This window comes from Pistacia vera, unplaced genomic scaffold (genome assembly GCF_008641045.1).
Source record: "Pistacia vera cultivar Batoury unplaced genomic scaffold, PisVer_v2 Contig630, whole genome shotgun sequence".
NCBI classification, from domain to species: domain Eukaryota; kingdom Viridiplantae; phylum Streptophyta; class Magnoliopsida; order Sapindales; family Anacardiaceae; genus Pistacia; species Pistacia vera.
Window position 1 is genome coordinate 125,329 of NW_022196480.1, and position 21,511 is coordinate 146,839.

General features: G+C 34.9%; 5 protein-coding genes across 6 annotated transcripts; 2 read left to right on the top strand and 3 right to left on the bottom strand.

Moving 5' to 3' along the window:
• The first annotated feature begins 570 nt into the window (after window positions 1-570).
• Window positions 571-2,167, top strand: LOC116111314 (armadillo repeat-containing protein 4-like). Its single transcript, XM_031397510.1, has one exon. It carries the CDS (start codon window positions 632-634, stop codon window positions 2,039-2,041), a length of 1,410 nt encoding a protein of 469 aa, XP_031253370.1. The 5' UTR covers window positions 571-631; the 3' UTR covers window positions 2,042-2,167.
• LOC116111285 (U-box domain-containing protein 4-like) lies at window positions 2,147-3,761 on the top strand. The gene is made up of 2 exons (XM_031397487.1): window positions 2,147-2,151; window positions 2,273-3,761. Exons 1-2 carry the CDS (start codon window positions 2,147-2,149, stop codon window positions 3,510-3,512), a joined length of 1,245 nt encoding a protein of 414 aa, XP_031253347.1. The 3' UTR covers window positions 3,513-3,761.
• Window positions 3,762-7,074: 3,313 nt separating this feature from the next.
• Window positions 7,075-7,584, bottom strand: LOC116111286 (heavy metal-associated isoprenylated plant protein 47-like). The gene is made up of 3 exons (XM_031397488.1): window positions 7,579-7,584; window positions 7,414-7,495; window positions 7,075-7,319 (listed from the first exon to the last, which is right to left on the bottom strand). The coding sequence occupies exons 1-3, from the start codon at window positions 7,582-7,584 to the stop codon at window positions 7,075-7,077; spliced, it is 333 nt and encodes a 110-aa protein (XP_031253348.1).
• Window positions 7,585-9,049: 1,465 nt separating this feature from the next.
• Window positions 9,050-20,860, bottom strand: LOC116111324 (heavy metal-associated isoprenylated plant protein 47-like). Of its 2 annotated transcripts, none has more exons than XM_031397521.1 (3): window positions 20,781-20,860; window positions 20,573-20,651; window positions 9,050-9,505 (listed from the first exon to the last, which is right to left on the bottom strand). In XM_031397521.1, the coding sequence occupies exons 1-3, from the start codon at window positions 20,784-20,786 to the stop codon at window positions 9,234-9,236; spliced, it is 357 nt and encodes a 118-aa protein (XP_031253381.1). In that variant the 5' UTR covers window positions 20,787-20,860; the 3' UTR covers window positions 9,050-9,233. The 2 variants fall into 2 exon arrangements, with proteins under 2 accessions (XP_031253381.1, XP_031253382.1); XM_031397522.1 differs by lacking the exons at window positions 20,573-20,651; window positions 20,781-20,860 and adding exons at window positions 9,596-9,674; window positions 9,804-9,883.
• Window positions 13,568-14,332, bottom strand: LOC116111323 (heavy metal-associated isoprenylated plant protein 47-like). Its single transcript, XM_031397520.1, has 3 exons — window positions 14,220-14,332; window positions 14,030-14,108; window positions 13,568-13,940 (listed from the first exon to the last, which is right to left on the bottom strand). The coding sequence occupies exons 1-3, from the start codon at window positions 14,223-14,225 to the stop codon at window positions 13,639-13,641; spliced, it is 387 nt and encodes a 128-aa protein (XP_031253380.1). The 5' UTR covers window positions 14,226-14,332; the 3' UTR covers window positions 13,568-13,638.
• Window positions 20,861-21,511: the final 651 nt, after the last annotated feature.

A 21,511-nucleotide genomic window follows, 5' to 3' on the forward strand; every position in this document is an offset into this window, starting at 1 on the left:
TTAGTCTTCTTATGATGTCACCTACACCCTGTATTTTGGATTAGTCTTCTTATGATGTCACCTACACCCTGTATTTTGGTTAACTTATTAAAAACCCCATAATTGTAAAGTGATCAGTGATCACAAACCCTTTAGACTTCTTCTACCTACAAACGCACCCCTGAAGATTATAGATGGTTTTTCATTTTTACCTCGAAAATTCTCCCATACCCTAAACGGCATCCATTTCATCTCGGCTAGCTGGAACGTGTCGTGAAGCTCGATGAGATAAAATATTACGGCAGAGGCAAAGCTTACCTGTTGTTCTATTTCAATCCGAATTGTTTATTTCGTATTAATCCAAAGCTACCAACCAACTTTCCTTTCTGTTTTTTTCAAGTTCCCCACCATAAAAAGAAACAGCCTTCGTCTTTATTTACAATCCAAATCATTAAGGGTAACTACTGTTCTATTGTTCCAGTCCTTTTCTCTGTTTCGTATGCACGTGCTATTATTTCATCGTTTTCTTGTTGTATTTTTTATATTATAATTTAATTATTGTTGAAGCTGATATGGAGAGAGAGTTTCTTCTTCCTCCTCTTGTCGTTAATCTTGAAGATTAATTAGTGGGGTTGACTATTTTGTGTTGTTAATGAGTAATTCAGACATAGAGAAATTTCAGGGAAAGATGATCTCAAATTGGGAAGAAGCTTTTAATCACTTTGAAGAAGTGGTTGTTTCTGGGTCTGAGGCTATGAAAGTAAAGGCTATATTGAACCTTGTCCATGTCACTGGTAGTTTTTCTGAAGATGTGTTGGCCAGGACTATTCCAATCCTTGCCAAGATTCTTGGAGAAAATAGCAGCTGGCCTGTGCATCAAGCAGCTGCTTATTGCTTAAAACAAATTGCTTCTCAAGGCGATGGGCCTGATGGTAGGTTGGCAACTGAGATTGGTCAGTCTGGTGTTGTTTGTTGTTTGTTAAGGTTATTGCCACAAGCTGATAATGGTTTTAAAAGAGTTCTTGTTAATTGTTTAGGGAGTCTTGTCACATTTGGGAAGGCAAATCGGGTGATTGTAGCAAGGAACGGTGGGGTGGAGATTATTATTGATATGTTGAATTCGTGTAATGATGGTACTAGGAAGTATTTGTTGGAGATTTTGAGTGCGCTGGCTTTGTTGAGGGAGGTTAGGAGGGTAATTGTTGGTTTAGGAGGGTTAAGATTTCTTGTTAAGGCAGCTGAGTTTGGCAGTATGGTTTCTAGAGAGAGAGCTTGTCAAGCAATAGGGTTGCTTGGGGTTTCGCGGCGTGCTAGGCATATTCTTGTTGAATTGGGAGTGATTCCGGTTCTTGTGGAGTTGTTTAGGATTGGAGATGGTACAACAAAATTGGTGGCTGGTAATTCTCTTGGTGTGATTTCGGCTCATGTTGATTACATTAGGCCAGTTGCTGAAGCAGGAGCTATTCCCTTATATGCTGAGCTACTTCAAAGAACTGATCCTATTGGCAAAGAAATTGCTGAGGATGTGTTTTGCATATTAGCTGTTGCAGAAGCGAATGCAGTTTCAATAGTTGAACACTTGGTGAGAATTCTAAGAGAAGGTGACGATGAAGCCAAAACTGCAGCTGCTGATGTTTTGTGGGATCTTTCTGGTTACAAGCATTCAACATCATTTGTTAGAAGCTCGGGTGCAATCCCAGTCTTAGTTGGTCTTTTGAGTTATGAAAATGATGAAGTTAAGGAGAAGGTATCTGGGGCTATTGCCCAATTAAGTTATAATGAGCTAGATCGAGTAGCACTTGCTGAGGCGGGGGCAGTGCCAATTATGATCGAGTTGCTGCACGATGAATCTGACGAGCTAAGAGACAATGCTGCAGAGGCTCTTATAAATTTTTCCGATGATCCATTGCAACGGGAGCTAATATCTGAAGCAATTGGTGTTGCATCATTTCAGAGTATGCAGAATAGGTTGATTAGACTTCGCGCTTCTGATGAGCACATGGCTAGGTCCATGAGACGGATGAGCATTGACCAGCTAACATGGGACCCTGATCTTGTGTGAATTCTCTCTTAATGGTTAATACCCTCTTCAAGTTTTAATCTTGTGAAAATGTGTACAAACTACAATTGAAATTTTTTTCATTTTTATTTTTCATAGGGGCTTTTTATGGAGTTTGATTATGTTATATGCTAGTTTGAATTTGAGAAATTCCCCTGAATATTGCCATTGGAGTTGCTAGAGGATTTCTTGTTTGCATTTTGCTTCATTCAAGAGTCAAAAACTAATANCCAGGACTATTCCAATCCTTGCCAAGATTCTTGGAGAAAATAGCAGCTGGCCTGTGCATCAAGCAGCTGCTTATTGCTTAAAACAAATTGCTTCTCAAGGCGATGGGCCTGATGGTAGGTTGGCAACTGAGATTGGTCAGTCTGGTGTTGTTTGTTTTTTGTTAAGGTTATTGCCACAAGCTGATAATGGTTTTCAAAGAGTTCTTGTTAAGTGTTTAGGGAGTCTTGTCACATTTGGGAAAGCAAATCGGGTGATTGTAGCAAGGAACGGTGGGGTGGAGATTATTATTGATATGTTGAATTCGTGTAATGATGGTACTAGGAAGTATTTGTTGGAGATTTTGAGTGCGCTGGCTTTGTTGAGGGAGGTTAGGAGGGTAATTGTTGGTTTAGGAGGGTTAAGATTTCTTGTTAAGGCAGCTGAGTTTGGCAGTATGGTTTCTAGAGAGAGAGCTTGTCAAGCAATAGGGTTGCTTGGGGTTTCGCGGCGTGCTAGGCATATTCTTGTTGAATTGGGAGTGATTCCGGTTCTTGTGGAGTTGTTTAGGATTGGAGATGGTACAACAAAATTGGTGGCTGGTAATTCTCTTGGTGTGATTTCGGCTCATGTTGATTACATTAGGCCAGTTGCTGAAGCAGGAGCTATTCCCTTATATGCTGAGCTACTTCAAAGAACTGATCCTATTGGCAAAGAAATTGCTGAGGATGTGTTTTGCATATTAGCTGTTGCAGAAGCGAATGCAGTTTCAATAGTTGAACACTTGGTGAGAATTCTAAGAGAAGGTGACGATGAAGCTAAAACTGCCGCTGCTGATGTTTTGTGGGATCTTTCTGGTTACAAGCATTCAACATCATTTGTTAGAAGCTCGGGTGCAATCCCAGTCTTAGTTGGTCTTTTGAGTTATGAAAATGATGAAGTTAAGGAGAAGGTAGCTGGGGCTATTGCCCAATTAAGTTATAATGAGCTAGATCGAGTAGCACTTGCTGATGCGGGGGCAGTGCCAATTATGATCGAGTTGCTGCACGATGAATCTGACGAGCTAAGAGACAATGCTGCAGAGGCTCTTATAAATTTTTCCGATGATCCATTGCAACGGGAGCTAATATCTGAAGCAATTGGTGTTGCATCATTTCAGAGTATGCAGAATAGGTTGATTAGACTTCGCGCTTCTGATGAGCACATGGCTAGGTCCATGAGACGGATGAGCATTGACCAGCTAACATGGGACCCTGATCTTGTGTGAATTCTCTCTTAATGGTTAGTACCCTCTTCAAGTTTTGATCTTGTGAAAATGTGTACAAACTACAATTGAAATTTTTTTTATTTTTATTTTTCATAGGGGCTTTTTATGTAGTTTGCTTATGTTATATGCTAGTTTGAATTTGAGAAATTCCACTGAATATTGCTTTTGGAGTTGCTAGAGGATTTCTTGTTTGCATTTTGCTTCATTCAAGAGTCAAAAACTAATAAAGACTTTTGGTTCAATAAAATTGTAGGCTCTAAGTCTTGTGTTGTGACATTTGCAATTACAATAATCTTATCTAATGTTGACTTATCATATTTATTATCAATTTCACATTTTACTTCATGAAAATATCTTTAGACGTTAGTTTCTCATGTCTAGTATTTGTTTGAAAAATGTGTGTTCCCTTCAATGCGTTGCAACTATAAAATAACATAAAACTTTGCATAAGATGTATATATTTCTTAGCGGTGATATCACTCTTATAAGACATGACGACCGATAGTGATCATTACTTATGTAGTAATTTAACATCAATCATCCATTCATAGGTAACCCAGATGGTTAGGGCGAATTATGATAGGGTGGATAGGTTTAGACGTGTAATTTAACAGAGATTGAAAGCTTCTAGTACATATACTTAGACGTGTAAAATGGGTTGTATCGTGTTGGTGTAGCCCACTTGTTTAGACCTTTTGGATCTATCATGTTGGGCTAGCTTGACGTAAACAATGAAATTATATTCGATCAATTTACATTGATTCTAAAATTGATGACTTATCATGGCACGAATGAATTGAGTAGAGCAGCTAGGCCTTGGTCTTGTCAAGGGGTCGGTTCTCGGGTTGACTGATTTGACCAACTGATCGAACCAGTGACATCAGCATGACATATTGTTATTTGGATTTCGTTTTATTTTATTTATGTTGTTTTTTGGATTTAGATGAAATTATTTTGGAAATTTATTAGAATTTTAGAATGCCATGCTAATGTCACTAGTCCGGTTCTCTAACTTGACGATTCGACACTATTCCGTTTGTTCAACCTTGATCAATTCCGTCTAACTACTATAACTGGATTTAGGATGTACTAGGCTTGGATAAGGGTTCGATTCTCGATCGAACCAGCCGGTTCGGTCCTGGTGGTGTAGAGCCTATACCTAAACACGAATAGGCCACAAAAACATTCACAATTGAAAAATAACATAATTTGGATGATGTTTACCGATTCTACTTTGGATTAACGGGGAAGCAACATTATTTAAGGGTTTCAACTTCAATTAATCATATTATAAAGATAATTCCAGCAAGGGCGTGAAAAGAAAGCTTGATTTTGACCCATTAAAGTATTCAGAAAATCTTAAATTTCCAAAACAATAATGTTTAGATAATAATTGGTCATGAGATTATTTTTCAATAATACTTCTTGTACAAGTTGAGTTTATGTAATTTATTGACTTGTTTTTTCTTATGGAAGTATTCATTTTGGCATGAAGCCCTGTGATGATGCTGAACTTGGTGATTCTCTTGAAGCTGTAACGGCCATTCTTTATGTATTAATGTGATTCACAAGCCATTATATATTAATGTAAAGGCCATTGTTTATATATTAATGGGAATCATATGTCATTCTATATTAATGTACAAATTGTACAAAGTATCATCCTGAGATGTAACATTTTGGTATAAAATCTAATTATACATGTGCACTTGATACCTATGCAAAGCTTTCCCTAGTCCAAGTCATTCTAATTTGGTGATAAATATTATTGAAGATTGTACAGAGTAATTACGGTTAAATTCGTTTTCCCTGATATACTCTAGCAATTTTTTGGTTATGAAATTACTAAAACCCCCCTTACGTAGGGTATTTTTAATTATTTCTAAGGATTGTTGAGACGTATAAGACTTAACTATCTCTTCGGATGAATAAAATTAACCCCAAGTAGATATTGTACTTTAGGCTTAATTTGCTTATTTTTAAGCTTTACGGTAGTTTTTTATTTTATTCAAAACATGTTTAATAAAAGGTGATCGGGGGTGTTTGGGTTAGTTTGCGTGCATCTTAATTAATCTTTCAGGAGCTTCAAGTTAATGACTAGATAAACCCTCTAGTGACCACTTCTACTAACAATCTTGGGGAATAAAACTCAAGAGCTCTTGATTGATTCACCTAATAGTCTCTATTGTCTCACTCGACCACTTAGGGGTGGTTATTGACCTTAAATCTTATTCGCAAGTGATTTGAAATGTTACAACATGGTCATAATAACAATTACATACACAGGCTTTTTAATTTTCCACGAGGCACTGATTTATTTACTGATGTTAGGTTGTGGTCAAATGATCATAAGAGACACTGAAAAGCTTATATGATTTTCATAGATGATTTAGTTTTCTAGAGTTTTGGAGGTCTATGCATACCTCTAACCAGGACCATTTTAAGAATATTTGTGACCCTAGGCAAGAGTTACTATGGGGGTCTTCTAATAATATAAACATATATTAAAAAAATTATTTCAAATTTATTTTTCTTGCCTTTTGAGATTCAAAATCACTAGGAGAGGTGGCTGGCGACCGACGGGCTAATGGGGTTAGGTTGGTGGGGAGTTTTGGAGAGCAGATGTTGGAGAAACAATGGGTGGTGAAATGGGTGATTTCTAATGCTAGGATTGGTCGGAAAAGGCTTGAGAAGTCGCGGCTCAAAAGGTATTGGTGGCTGGCGATTGACAGAGTAAACAGATGAGGTATGATAGGGGTTTTGGTGAGAGGACTGAGGGGAGGAAGATGGTGGTGTTGGGGAAGGCCAACAATGTTGGGTACATGTCGAAAAGGCTAGAAATGGCTATCGCGCGTTGTGGAGTTGGGTTGCAAGATTTATAAAATCGGCCAAAGCGAGGGCTATCAAGGTTAGGAAAACACTTGGGAAATGATAGAGTGATGAACTGATGATTCTGGTTGATTTTAGTGAGAAAATTGACCAGAATCAGCTCCAAACGATCAACGGTGGAAGAGGGGTGGAGATGATTTATGTGAATGTCAAATTGTGGGATGGAATTGGGGGTGAGTAATTTGAGCCATGTAAATGATTATTTTAGCTTTTCATTATTAAAAGAAATTCAATGTGTTAATTTAGGGGTATAAATTGGAATTTATGAAACTAGATGTACAAACTTATTATTTTGTTAAACTTTGGGTAGAAATATATGTAAAAAGTTTATAATAAACTTAGGTATTTTTGCCTTTTTTTGGGGGTTCCTTGACCTAGATAAGAAATTATACACAATTTTCATTTTTATACATATTTAAAAAAAAAATTATAAAAAATTTGGGCTCCTATTTTTGGGGGGCCCTAGACAGGTGCCTAATGTCCCTACCCCTTGAGCCGGCCTGCCTCTAACTAACCAAACATGGTTACACATTATATCAATCAATTCTGTACATTAACATACACAACGTTATACTTTAGATACATTATAGAAACATATAAAATGTTAAAAAAAAAAAAAAAAAAATTGTGGGTATAATTATGTTGCAGAAAGGGGAAAGAAGGAACAATATAATTAAAGAATGGTGCATGGGCAAGAGTCGGAATCTCTACAATTTGGACAACTTGATGCATATGAAGTAAATGTAGAGGGAGTTGGATTTGTTTCATTATTTTCTGTATTCTCCATCAGTTCTTCCACAATCTCTAAGCTTGCATAGCCAAGCTTCTCTTTCAATTCAATGCACAAGTTGGCTGCATCAACTCCATCTCCAGTCACCACTATATTTTCTCTGTTTTCCAGTCTCACTGAGATTACACCTATATGATCATGTCAGGAAAGAAAATAACTCCTTAAACAACATAAAAAATGGGCAAAAGGGTGTGCATCTTTTTTAACTGTGACTTCACATACCATCTGCGGCGGCGGCTGTCTCCATGGCCTTGGACCTGCAGTTGTCACATTTTATAACTTGCACCTTAATGACTATCTTCTGCTGCACAATTGAACCGAAGAACATGGTCATAATTATATATTAACACTTCTTTCATATTATTTCTTCATAATGTTATAACTTACCTTCATATTAGGAAGCTGAAAAAGCTGTGTTGTTCAGAGTGTATTACAAATGAATTGAATGTGTCATAATATGATAAGGAGAAATTAAAAGAACTATTATATATCTACTGCATCCTATGTATAGATGTCGATACATGTGAGTTTTGCTGAATGAATAAACTTGAACATGGTGAATATCCCACTTGTACAGGGAATTTCTGTAATGTTTCAAGAGCTCGATCAAGATCCACATTTTATGGATTCTATGTATTGATACAATTCCATTCACACTGACTTAACACATAGTCTTGCTTGACTTCTAAGATATATATTCATCACTGTCATGAGTTTTATGTCAATGCATAGAATTTGATTGGAGAATCAGTAAAAAAAAATCGAATATCATGTTGGGATCACTTAGAGCTTCAGAATAGTTGTTATTTAATTGCAAATTGAGTTCATTAGAATCATATATATAATAATTATAAAGAGATAATTAACTTAATTTCGCCGCTTTATTCGTAGTTATCCTTGCATGTGACACTTTATTGGAATGCAAATTCAAGAACTCTCTTCTTTGTCTTCCAATCTTATCATACATTTAACTTTTTTTGTCTGTGATGCGAGTAGCTTGAAGTTTCTACTTCTCAGTATTAGCTAGTTCAAATTTATAAACAAGTCTGTTGAATAAATTAAATTTTTTTTTTTAATCAAGGTGTCTGAGCCAGTTTACACGCATCTTAACTAATCTTTAGGAAAAGTAGAACAATAACTCATTATCACGACTCCCTTTTTAAATCGTGGATGCTCAGATGAGAAATTAAACTTGAGACTGTATGATTATTTATACTATCTCTAATTCGCCCCAACCATCTTAGCTATCCAGTACTCGGATGGGTTCAATTTCTTATTTCGGATGGGTTCAATTTCTTATTTCACATTAAGAAGCAAGTGGATCAAGCAACAAGTACTAGATATTGTTGTTTCAGTGGTGCTTGCATGCTTTATTCTTTTTTAAGAATATGAATGTCTAGATTTTGTTACTATAGATTATTTTATCTTGTAATTTATTCTTCAAATAATACTTTAGTACAACTTAGAATTCATATATATGACCTCGGCAACTTCAATGTTCTTTTAAGGCATTGTTCGGTTGCTGAAGCCATGGAGAGATAGGGATAACCGCCATGTTCGTTGACCAACTTTTTTTAATATATATATATATATGTATTATGCTTACTTACGATCTTATTAACCATCTTACTATCATTTGTAAATGCATAGTACGGATACCATATGTAATTTTAACAAAAGTAGTAAGATAGTTAGTAACCTCGTGAGGAAACATAATATATATATATATATGTCCTCGCTAGAAGCTGCAAACTCATATTAACATATGTTTTCATAAACAGAACTTTCACAAACAATAGATAAAAGTCATTCTTGTACTGATGGCAGATTCAAATTAATAAATCATATACTAATTCGCTTTCCCTTAATTAAAAATATAGAAGAAATGAGTTTGTTCACCAATATATATATCTGCCATAAAAAGGCCAAGCCATTACAGATGAGAAGCGAAACGAATCATATATATATATATATATGTGGTTATTGTTTGTCTGAAAATAGTAAGGACGAGAAGAAGGGAAGCGTTAATATTGAAGTTGGGTTTACATGATGGTGCAGGGGCTTGGCTGAGGATCATAAGCAACTCTATATAATTCATACTGAGGTTGATAAGCATATGAATATGATGCGGGTGAAGTCGTATCTTTGTTCTCATTTTGGTTGTCCTTTTTCTCCTTCACTTCTTCCACTATTTCTAAGCTCGCATGGCCAAGCTTCTTCTTCAATTCACTTGCCAAGTCTGCTGCATCAACTCCTTCTCCGATCACCACAACTTTGTCTTTGTTTTCCCCTTCTAATGCCACCGAGATTACACCTATATAATACCACAAAAATAACTTAAAGAACATAAAAAATGGGCGAATGAGCAAATATAGAGAACAGATTTAAATGTGACTGCAAATACCATCTGCGACGGCAGCTGTCTCCATGGCCTTGGACCTGCATTTGTCACATCTCACTTGCACCTTTATAACTATCTTTTGCTGCAAAATTAAAAAAAGGAACATCATCATCATTAATACATAAACACATTAGTTTTCTGGTGAAACAAACATTAGCCTCAAACATGAAGGCAGCTAGTATATTCATCATGTTATAGCTTAATTACAAACCTTCATCTCTGCCAGACACAACCACAACCACAAGAACAGTTTTGTTATTGTTTAGAGATTGTATATGACTTGAATGTGTCGCAATATGATGAAGAATAAGAACTCCTGATTCCTATTTATATATGTCAACACAGGAGAATTTTCTAAATAGTAAACGCATTCATGCACATACATGGTTAATTTTCTATGGTAGAAGGAATATTTTAAGGTTTCAAGAACTCAAGATCCAGATTTTATGGATTTTATGTACCAATATTATGTCCATTTGCACTAACCTAAGAATTAATATAATGTCCATTCACACTGAGCTAACATAGAATCCCTTGGCTTCCTCTAAATTCAGCACTGTCATTGGTTTAAGTCGATCGTCCGGTATTGATTTTAAGTCAACAGTTTATTAAGTCAATTATGAAAATAGTAAAAAATTTCAATGATCACATGTTATGAACGCGGGGATATTTTTGTTTGATTGAAACCGAGTTTATTTAGAATTTTATAATTAGTGGAAAGGACATGACTTTCTTTAGTTTATTTGTAATTGTTCTTGTGCCATTGTATTTGTATGTTCTTTAAGCTGTAGAGGCAAGAAACTATTGACCAAGTTTGGTATCTACCAATAATGAAGTTCTACCAGACTGTACCTGGCCATATCTTGTTGAGAATGCCTACACCTAATACAAATGCAATCCTGTTATTTTATATACCATTTATTGACTTGTTCTATACAAATATTGATCTTGGAATGAAGCCATGTGATGATGCTGAACTTGGTGATTCTCTTAAAGCTGTAAAATACCATATGGCAAAGTCATAATTCCATGCTGGTGAATCGTTTTTGTCTGTGTACAAAGTATTATCTCGAGATTATGACATCCTTTTGTCTCCCTCTTTCTTTCACTAACATAACATATATTATATAAATATTTTTTTTTGATGGCCAGGGTATTTGAGCTAACTTGCGGGTACTTTAATTAATTTTTAGAATTGATTGAATATTCTATAAATCTAATGTTCCAAGATAAGTTACAAATGTAAGTAGAATAAATTTTCTTAACTGCTAGGCCAATCCTTTGAAGTTTTATATAAAGATATTTTGAATACTATGACGGCATCCTTCTTATTCAACTCAAAATGAACCAAATAAAATGATCAATTAATCTTTAATAATTCAGAGGCCTATATTTTCTCCATGACAAAGAAAAAATGTATATATATATATATTTGTATATAAGCGTATAAAATATACTCAAATTAACAATAATAAGATTTTGTGTGATTTAATTCGACCTCTTATTATATTTTTAGACCTAATCGATCAACAAAATAAGATCAGATGTATTATATATTTTAATCAATTTTGTACAGTACATACAAAAGAATATACTTTAGGGTACATTTAGAAGAACAAATAAAGTGTTGAGGAATCAAAACTAATCCCACTTTCCGATGCACAATAAAAATAAAATAATTAAAAAAAAATGGGGGGAAGGAAGAAACATTCTAATTAAAGAATGGTGCAACAGCATGAGTCAGGATCTCTACACTTTTCACAATATGATGTATATGGAGTTGGATTTGTCCCATAATTATCTTCAGTTGTCTCTTGGAATTCCTTCACAATTTCTAAGCTTGCAAAGCCAAGCCTCTTTTTCAATTTGCTGCACAATTTGGCTGCATCAACTCCATCTCCAGTCACCACTATATTTTCTCTGTTAACCAATCTCACGGATTCTATACCTATTATCATATCACAAAACACCTTAAACAACATCAAATTTGACAAAAAGGGTTTTCAGTCCTCCATTTTTTATGATCAAAATTCAACATCTAACTTAGAAACATCAAGCTTAAAATAAATTTAAAAATTAATGCGCTTCACATACCATCCATGTCGTTGGCTGTCTCCATGGCCTTCGCCCTGCAGTTGTTACAATTTATTACGTCCACCTTAATGACTATCGTTTGCTGCACCATAAAATCAACATGCATTATAATTACATAAACACATATCTAGCCTTCCTTCAATGCATGGAGCTAAACAGCAAATGAACCATCTTCCCTGGAAGAAAATGGATCAAGCAAAAGAGAGGGGTTGCAGTTTTAATCAATTTCATAGCTTACCTTCATATTTTTTTCGTCTTGTATATGTTATTGCGTAGAGATTATAACTAAATTGAACGTGTCAAAGTTTCTTTGTATAATGTAAATACATGTCAGTATTGCTAAGTTAATAAACTTGCATGCAAAGTTTCAAGAGCTCAAGATCCACTTTTTATGGATTCTATGTACCAATATAATTCCATTCACACTGAGTTTCCAACTAGTCTTTGCTTGACTTCTAATAATTTAGCAGTATCTTGAGTTCAAGTCAATTACAAGAACCAGTACAGAAAAATTCAGTAGTATCTTGATGGGATCACTTAGAGTGAGGGAATGATTGTTATTTAATTGGCAACCGAGTTCATTTAGAATTTTATAATGAAGTAGAAAGGGTATAATTAACTCCATTTCTCTGCATTATTTGTAATATTTATTCTTACATGTGATCACACCTTAAATATTATTATGCAAGATTTTATATGTGTATTGAAAAGTATGCTCTTGTTTGCTTTTCACCTTGGCTTAAATCTTTGGTCTGTGATGTGTGGATTGAGCTTTATACTTATCAGTATTGAATTTTCCCAAGTGATGCCAAACTGTGACCAGATGATAAATAGACTAAAGTATAGACCACTATATAAAATGTTCTTGAAAGATCACCATCACTTTTCAATATGAATGGAAGACTCAATTGTTTATATGAGGATGCACAAAGTTGATGAGGATCGATTTCATAAACAAGTTCATGTAAGCATTGATGGATCAATCATATACTCTTTTAGACAAACATATTAACTTATGATCAATGTTTTTAAACCCAGACTAGCCTTGACCTAATTAAGGAACCAGTTTCTCGGGTCAGACTAGTGACATCATGCTAACGTTAGCATGATGTAATAAAAATTTAAAACTTTAATAATTAATAAATTTATAATAATTAAATAAATTTCATGCTGATGTCATGTTGACGTCGCTGACCCGACATCATGCTGACATTACTAGTTGTTGAACCGGTGGTTGAATTGATGATGTGACGTATTGTTTCGCTAGTTTAACCTCGGGTCAATCCGGTCCAATAGTTAAACCCGTTTTAGCCATTTAGTGGATCGGTTCCCAGCTAGTAGGACCAGCCAGTCCAGTCCGATCCGGGTTTACATATATATGAAACTTATATATTTAAAAAGTTAGTTTAATTTTAGAAATAAATTGAAATCCTTGATACTTTCATATTTTTACTGTTTCAATGTACTAGCTTTACCTTCATGTTAATGTACTAGCCTCAAATAAAATTCTGCTGTTGTTATTTTAAGAATGTGGAGGACCAGATTCTATTATATCTTATAGATTTCTTTTACTCAAATATTCACTTTACAATAAAGTCTCGTATTCCTACTGAACTTTGGTGATATTCTTTAAAGCGGTGTTTCACAAGACAAGCCATAATTAATACAAGTTGGTGAATTTTTTTGTCCGCGTACAAAGAATCATCCTAAGAATATGGAACTTCTTGGGATCCGACCCTTCGTCGTCCTTCCTCTCTTTCTATTTTCAGTTATGTGATTCTTCTTTTTATGTGACCTCGATAACTTCAATGTTCTTTTTATCAACATAATTGGATTATTATCTATTTATTCTGTGCAAAAGCTTATGAAAATTACAGTACTTCAAGGTACAATCTGTAAGTACTTAAACCATAAAGGGTGAAGAAGAAGAGGTTATATAACTGAATTGCAGTTTACATGATGGTGCAGGAGCTTGGTTGAGGATCAATAACAACTCTAAATAATTCATACTCACAACTATTTTGATAATAACATGGTGGATATGGTGTAGTTGGAGAACTTGGACTGGAAGGTGGTTGTGTAGCTTGGTCTTCATTTTCGTTGCCTACATTCTCCTGAACTTCTTCCACCATTTCTAAGCTCGCATGGCCAAGCTTCTTGTTCAATTGAATTGTCAAGTCGGCTGCGTCAACTCCATCTCCGATCACCACTACTTTGTCTTTGTATTCCCCATCTAGTGCCACAGAGATTACACCTATATCATATCACAAAAGCAAACTTAAAGAACAACAAATTGGGCAATTGGGTCTGTTTTACATTCATTTTTTGATCAAAATTTAATACCATCTGCGGCGGCGGCTGTCTCCATGGCGTTGGACCTGCATTTGTCACATCTCACTTGCACCTTTATAATTATCTTTTGCTGCAAAATGAAATCAAATAACATCATGATCATAACTAACATGAAGGCAACAAATTCAATAAGCAAGCAAATTGTAGCAAGCTGAAAGAATGAACCTTCTTTCATATTTACCTTCATATTCGCCAGGTTATTGTACAGAGATTCTTGTTGGTTCTGTTGGTTCTACTGGAGAGTGATGAAGAAGAGTGATTTTGCAAAGGAAAGAGACGGCAGCAAGATGAAAATGAGTGCTCTGTTTTTCATTCATAGATTAAGGATAATATATGTACAAAATCAATCCACTGTTTCACCTAAAACAACCTAATGCGGTGGATAATTTTTACACATTGGAATTTTGAAATAAACTTACAACAAAACATTTCTTAATCACAACTAAACTCAACTAAACATGTCACAAAAACATCACAATAATTCAACTAAACATGTCACAAAAACATCACAATAATTCAACAAAAACATTAGCTTCAACCACTGCACTGGCTGTAACAGTAACTTGAACTCTTGGCGCCAAAAACAATTTGAAACTTTAGCTGAATATTTCTGCATTTCCAACAAATTATTACCATCTTCAACACTCGTTGATAATCTTGCTGGAAACACCAAGTTTGAGTCTTAAATTCTCAAACTTGGCTTTGGATAAAGCCTTGGTCATGATGTTCGCCACCTGGTCTTCACCCCTACATTAATGGATCAATTTAATTTTCCCATTACTTTCTGCCTCTCTCACAATATGAAACTTAATTTTGATGTGCTTGGTTCTGCTGTGTGAGACAGGATTTTTTTTCCATTGCCATGACTGACTGGTTGTCACAGAAGATCACAGTTGGACTCCTCTGTGTTTGCCTCAAATCCTCCAAGATTTTTCTAAGCCATGTGGCTTGGTTTATGGCAATAGCAATAGAAATGTATTCTGCTTCTACTGTGGACCGAGCTATGGTGTCCTGTTTTTTGGATAGCCAACATATAGCACCTGAATTCAAGAAGAAGGCATAACCGGAAGTACTTCTCATATCATCAATGCATCCAGCTCAATCATTGTCAGAGTATCCAACAAGCTGAAAATTTTCAGACTTCTTAAACCATACACTAAGATTAGAACTTCCTTTAATGTACCTCAACACCCTCTTGGTTGCCTTGAGATGAACTTTACTTGGGTTGCTCATGAACCTAGAGAAGAGGCTTGTTACAAACATTAAGTCAGGCCTAGTGGCTGTCAAGTACAATAGATAGCCAATCAAACTTCTATAAATTCCCTCATAATCTTCACAGCCCCATTATCTTTGCTCATCTTCAAGTTTACAACCAGCGAAGTGTCCACTGGTTTGTACCTATCGATGTTGAACTTGTTTAGTATTTCATTATGATATTTTCTTTGGCTAACAAATATCCCATGTTGAGTTTGACTAATCTCCATTCCAAGAAAATAAGACATTTTCCCTAGATCAGTCATTTCAAACTCATTGTGCATTGCCTTCTTAAATTCTTCCAGTTGAATTAGACTACTTCCCGTGATGAGCAAATCATCTACATATAGTGATACAATAATGAACTCCCCTTCCAGCTCTCTCTCATACAATGTGTGTTCACTAGGGCTCCTCATGTATCCCAAATTAATTAAATGATCATTGATTCTACTATATACTAGGCTCTAGGGGCCTATATTAGGCCATATAATGCCTTCCTCAATAGATAAATTTTGTTCTCCTGCCCTTCTACTTCATATCCCTCCGGCTGCTCCGCATAAATTTCTTCATTGAGCCAACGATTCAAAAGAATGCAGACTTAACATCTAGCTGATAAATCCTCCATTCAAATTGGGTTGCTAAAACAAGGAGAAGCTTGATTGTATCATGCGTGGCCACGGGTGCAAACGTATCCGCAAACGTATCCAAGAAGTCTACTTCAAATTGTTGAGCAAACCCCTTGACAACCAACCTTGCTTTATGTCTATAAACTGATCCATCTGGATTTAATTTTCTTTTGTAAATTCATTTAACTTGGATCATTTTTCTGGTTGTTGGTCTGTCTACCAATTCCTAAGTGCCATTCTTCTCAATCATGCTTAAATCCTCCTTTATTGCATTCCTCCAAGTATCTGACTTAGCAGCTTCATTATAATTTGCAGGTTCAAGTAAGGCTACATTACACCTTTCATAAACCTCTACCAGAGGTTTGGTACCTCTAATTGGAATATCTTTATCTGAATCTATCCTTCATTTTTTATGATCAAAATTCAACATCTAACTTAGAAACATCAAGTTTAAAATAGATTTAAAAATTAATGCGCTTCACATACCATCCATGTCGTTGGCTGTCTCCATGGCCGTCGCCCTGCAGTTGTTACAATTTATTACGTCCACCTTAATAACTATCTTTTGCTGCACCATAAAATCAAAATGCATTATAATTACATAAACACATATCTAGCCTTCCTTCAATGCATGAAGCTAAACAACAAATGAACCATCTTCCCTGGAAGAAAATGGATCAAGCAAAAGAGAGGGGTTGCAGTTTTAATCAATTTCATAGCTTACCTTCATATTTTTTTCGTCTTGTATATGTTATTGCGTAGAGATTATAACTAAATTGAACGTGTCAAAGTTTCTTTGTATAATGTAAATACATGTCAGTATTGCTAAGTTAATAAACTTGCATGCAAAGTTTCAAGAGCTCAAGATCCACTTTTTATGGATTCTATGTACCAATATAATTCCATTCACACTGAGTTTCCATATAGTCTTTGCTTGACTTCTAATAATTTAATAGTATCTTGAGTTCAAGTCAATTAATAATATTAAGTCAATTACAAGAACCAGGACAGACAAATTCAATAGTATCTTGATGGGATCACTTAGAGTGAGGGAATGATTGTTATTTAATTGGCAACCGCGTTCATTTAGAATTTTATAATGAAGTAGAACGGGTATAATTAACTAAATTTCTCTGCATTATTTGTAATATTTATTCTTACATGTGATCACACCTTAAATATTATTATGCAAGATTTTATATTTGTATTGAAAAGTATGCTCTTTGTTTGCTTTTCAGCGTGGCATAAATTTCTGGTCTGTGATTTCTTTGGATTGAGCTTTATACTTATCAGTACTGAATTTTCCCAAGTGATGCCAAACTGTGACCAGATGATAAATAAAGTATAGACCACTACATAAAATGTTCTTGAAAGATCATCATCACTTTTCAATATGAATGGAAGACTCAACTGTTTATATGAGTATGCACAAAGTGTGGAATTTTGAGATTGAAAGTGTTTGAAGCTTAAAGTGAAGATCTGAGAAGAAAAAGACTTTCTCTATTGATTAAAGATACATGAAAAACGCAAGAAGGGGTTGCAGTTTTAATCAATTTCATAGCTTACCTTCAATTTTTTTCGTCTTGTATAGTTATTGCGTAGAGTATAACTAAATTGAACGTGTCAAAGTTTCTTTGTATAATGTAATACATGTCAGTATTGCTAAGTTAATAAACTTGCATGCAAGTTTCAAGAGCTCAAGATCCACTTTTTATGGATTCTATGTACCAATTAATTCCATTCACACTGAGTTTCCAACTAGTCTTTGCTTGACTTCTAATAATTTAGCAGTATCTTGAGTTCAAGTCTTACAAGAACCAGTACAGAAAAATTCAGTAGTATCTTGATGGGATCACTTAGAGTGAGGAATGATTGTTATTTAATTGGCAACCGAGTTATTTAGAATTTTATAATGAAGTAGAAAGGTATAATTAACTCCATTTCTCTGCATTATTTGTAATATATTCTACATGTGATCACACCTTAAATATTATTATGCAAGATTTATATGTGTATTGAAAAGTATGCTCTTGTTTGCTTTTCACCTTGGCTTAAATCTTTGGTCTGTGATGTGTGGATTGAGCTTTATACTTATCAGTATTGAATTTTCCCAAGTGATGCCAAACTGTGACCAGATGATAAATAGACTAAAGTATAGACCTATATAAATGTTCTTGAAAGATCACCATCACTTTTCAATATGAATGGAAGACCAATTGTTTATATGAGGATGCACAAAGTTGATGGGATCGATTTCATAAACAAGTTCATGTAAGCATTGATGGATCAATCATATACTCTTTTAGACAAACATATCTTATGATCAATGTTTTAAACCCAGACAGCCTTGACCTAATTAAGGAACCAGTTTCTCGGGTCACTAGTGACATCATGCTAACGTTAGCATGATGTATAAAATTAAAAACTTTAATAATTATAAATTTATAATAATAAATAAATTTCATGCTGATGTCATGTTGACGTCGCGACCCACATCATGCTGACATTACTAGTTGTTGAACCGGTGGTTGAATTGATGATGTGACGTATTGTTTCGCTAGTTTAACCTCGGTCAATCCGGTCCAATAGTTAAACCCGTTTTAGCCATTAGTGGATCGGTTCCCAGCTAGTAGGACCACCAGTCCAGTCCGATCCGGGTTTACATATATATGAAACTATATATTTAAAAAGTTAGTTTATTTTAGAAATAAATTGAATCCTTGATACTTTCATATTTTTACTGTTTCAATGTACTAGCTTTACCTTCATGTTAATGTACTAGCCTCAAATAAATTCTGCTGTTGTTATTTTAAGAATGTGAGGCCAGATTCTTTATATCTTATAGATTTCTTTTACTCAATATTCACTTTACAATAAAGTCTCGTATTCCTACTGAACTTGGTGATATTCTTTAAAGCGGTGTTTCACAAGACAAGCCATAATTAATACAAGTTGGTGAATTTTTTTTGTCCGCGTACAAAGAATCATCCAAGAATATGGAACTTCTTGGGATCCGACCCTTCGTCGTCCTTCCTCTCTTTCTATTTTCAGTTATGTATTCTTCTTTTTATGTGACCTCGATAACTTCAATGTTCTTTTTATCAACATAATTGATTATTATCTATTTATTCTGTGCAAAAGCTGATGAAAATTACAGTACTTCAAGGTACAATCTGTAAGTACTTAACCATAAAGGGTGAAGAAGAGAGGAGATATAACTGAATTGCAGTTTACATGATGGTGCAGGAGCTTGGTTGAGGATCAATAACAACTCTAAATAATTCATACTCAAAACTATTTTGATAATAACATGGGATATGGTGTAGTTGGAGAACTTGGACTGGAGGTGGTTGTGTAGCTTGGTCTTCATTTTCGTTGCCTACATTCTCCTGAACTTCTTCCACCATTTCTAAGCTCGCATGGCCAAGCTTCTTGTTCAATTGAATTGTCAAGTCGGCTGCGTCATCCATCTCTCTCCGATCACCACACTTTGCTTTGTATTCCCCATCGTGCCACAGAGATTACACCTATATCATATCACAAAAGCAAACTTAAAAACAACAAATTGGGCAATTGGGTCTGTTTTACATTCATTTTTTGATCAAAATTTAATACCATCTGCGGCGGCGGGCTGTCTCCATGGCGTTGGACCTGCATTTGTCACATCTCACTTGCACCTTTATAATTATCTTTTGCTGCAAAATGAAATCAAATAACATCACGATCATAATTAACATGAAGGCAACAATTCAATAAGCAAGCAAATTGTAGCAAGCTGAAAGAATGAACCTTCTTTCATATTACCTTCATATTCGCCAGGTTATTGTACAGAGATTCTTGTTGGTTCTGTTGGTTCTACTGAGAGTGATGAAGAAGAGTGATTTTGCAAAGGAAAGAGACGGCAGCAAGATGAAAATGATGCTCTGTTTTTCATTCATAGATTAAGGATAATATTGTACAAAATCATCCACTGTTTCACCTAAAACAACCTAATGCGGTGGATAATTTTTACACATTGATTTTGAAATAACACTACAACAAAACATTTCTTAATCACAACTAAACTCAACTAAACATGTCACAAAAACATCACAATAATTCAACTAAACATGTCACAAAAACATCACAATAATTCAACAAAAACATTAGCTTCACCACTGCACTGGCTGTAACAGTAACTTGAACTCTTGGCGCCAAAAAACATTTGAAACTTTGCTGAAATTTCTGCATTTCCAACAAATTATTACCATCTTCACACTCGTTGATAATCTTGCTGGAAACACCAAGTTTGAGTCTTAAATTCTCAAACTTGGCTTTGGATAAAGCCTTGGTCATGATGTTCGCCACCTGGTCTTCACCCCTACATTAATGGATCAATTTAATTTTCCCATTACTTTCTGCCTCTCTCACAATATGAACTTAATTTTGATGGCTTGGTTCTGCTGTGTGAGACAGGATTTTTTTTCCATTGCCATGACTGACTGGTTGTCACAGAAGATCACAGTTGGACTCCTCTGTACAACTTTGTCTTTGTTTTCCCCTTCTAATGCCACCGAGATTACACCTATATAATACCACAAAAATAACTTAAAGAACATAAAAAATGGGCGAATGAGCAAATATAGAGAACAGATTTAAATGTGACTGCAAATACCATCTGCGACGGCGGCTGTCTCCATGGCCTTGGACCTGCATTTGTCACATCTCACTTGCACCTTTATAACTATCTTTTGCTGCAAAATTAAAACAAGGAACATCATCATCATTATTACATAAACACATTAGTTTTCTGGTGAAACAAACATTAGCCTCAAACATGAAAGCAGCTAGTATATTCATCGTGTTATAGCTTAATTACAAACCTTCATCTCTGCCAGACACAACCACAACCACAAGAAGAGTTTTGTTATTGTTTAGAGATTGTATATGATTTGAATGTGTCGCAATATGATGAAGAATAAGAACTCCTGATTCCTATTTATATATGTCAACACAGGAGAATTTTCTAAACAGTAAACGCGTTCATGCACAGACATGGTTAATTTTCTATGGTAGAAGGAATATTTTAAGGTTTCAAGAACTCAAGATCCAGATTTTATGGATTTTATGTACCAATATTATGTCCATTTGCACTAACCTAAGAATTAATATAATGTCCATTCACACTGAGCTAACATAGAATCCCTTGGCTTCCTCTAAATTCAGCACTGTCATTGGTTTAAGTCGATCGTCCGGTATTGATTTTAAGTCAACAGTTTATTAAGTCAATTATGAAAATAGTAAAAAATTTCAATGATCACATGTTATGAACGCGGTGATATTTTTGTTTGATTGAAACCGAGTTTATTTAGAATTTTATAATTAGTGGAAAGGACATGACTTTCTTTAGTTTATTTGTAATTGTTCTTGTGCCATTGTATTTGTATGTTCTTTAAGCTGTAGAGGCAAGAAAATATTGACCAAGTTTGGTATCTACCAATAATGAAGTTCTACCAGACTGTACCTGGCCATATCTTGTTGAGAATGCCTACACCTAATACAAATGCAATCCTGTTATTTTATATACCATTACTTGAATTGTTTTATACAAATA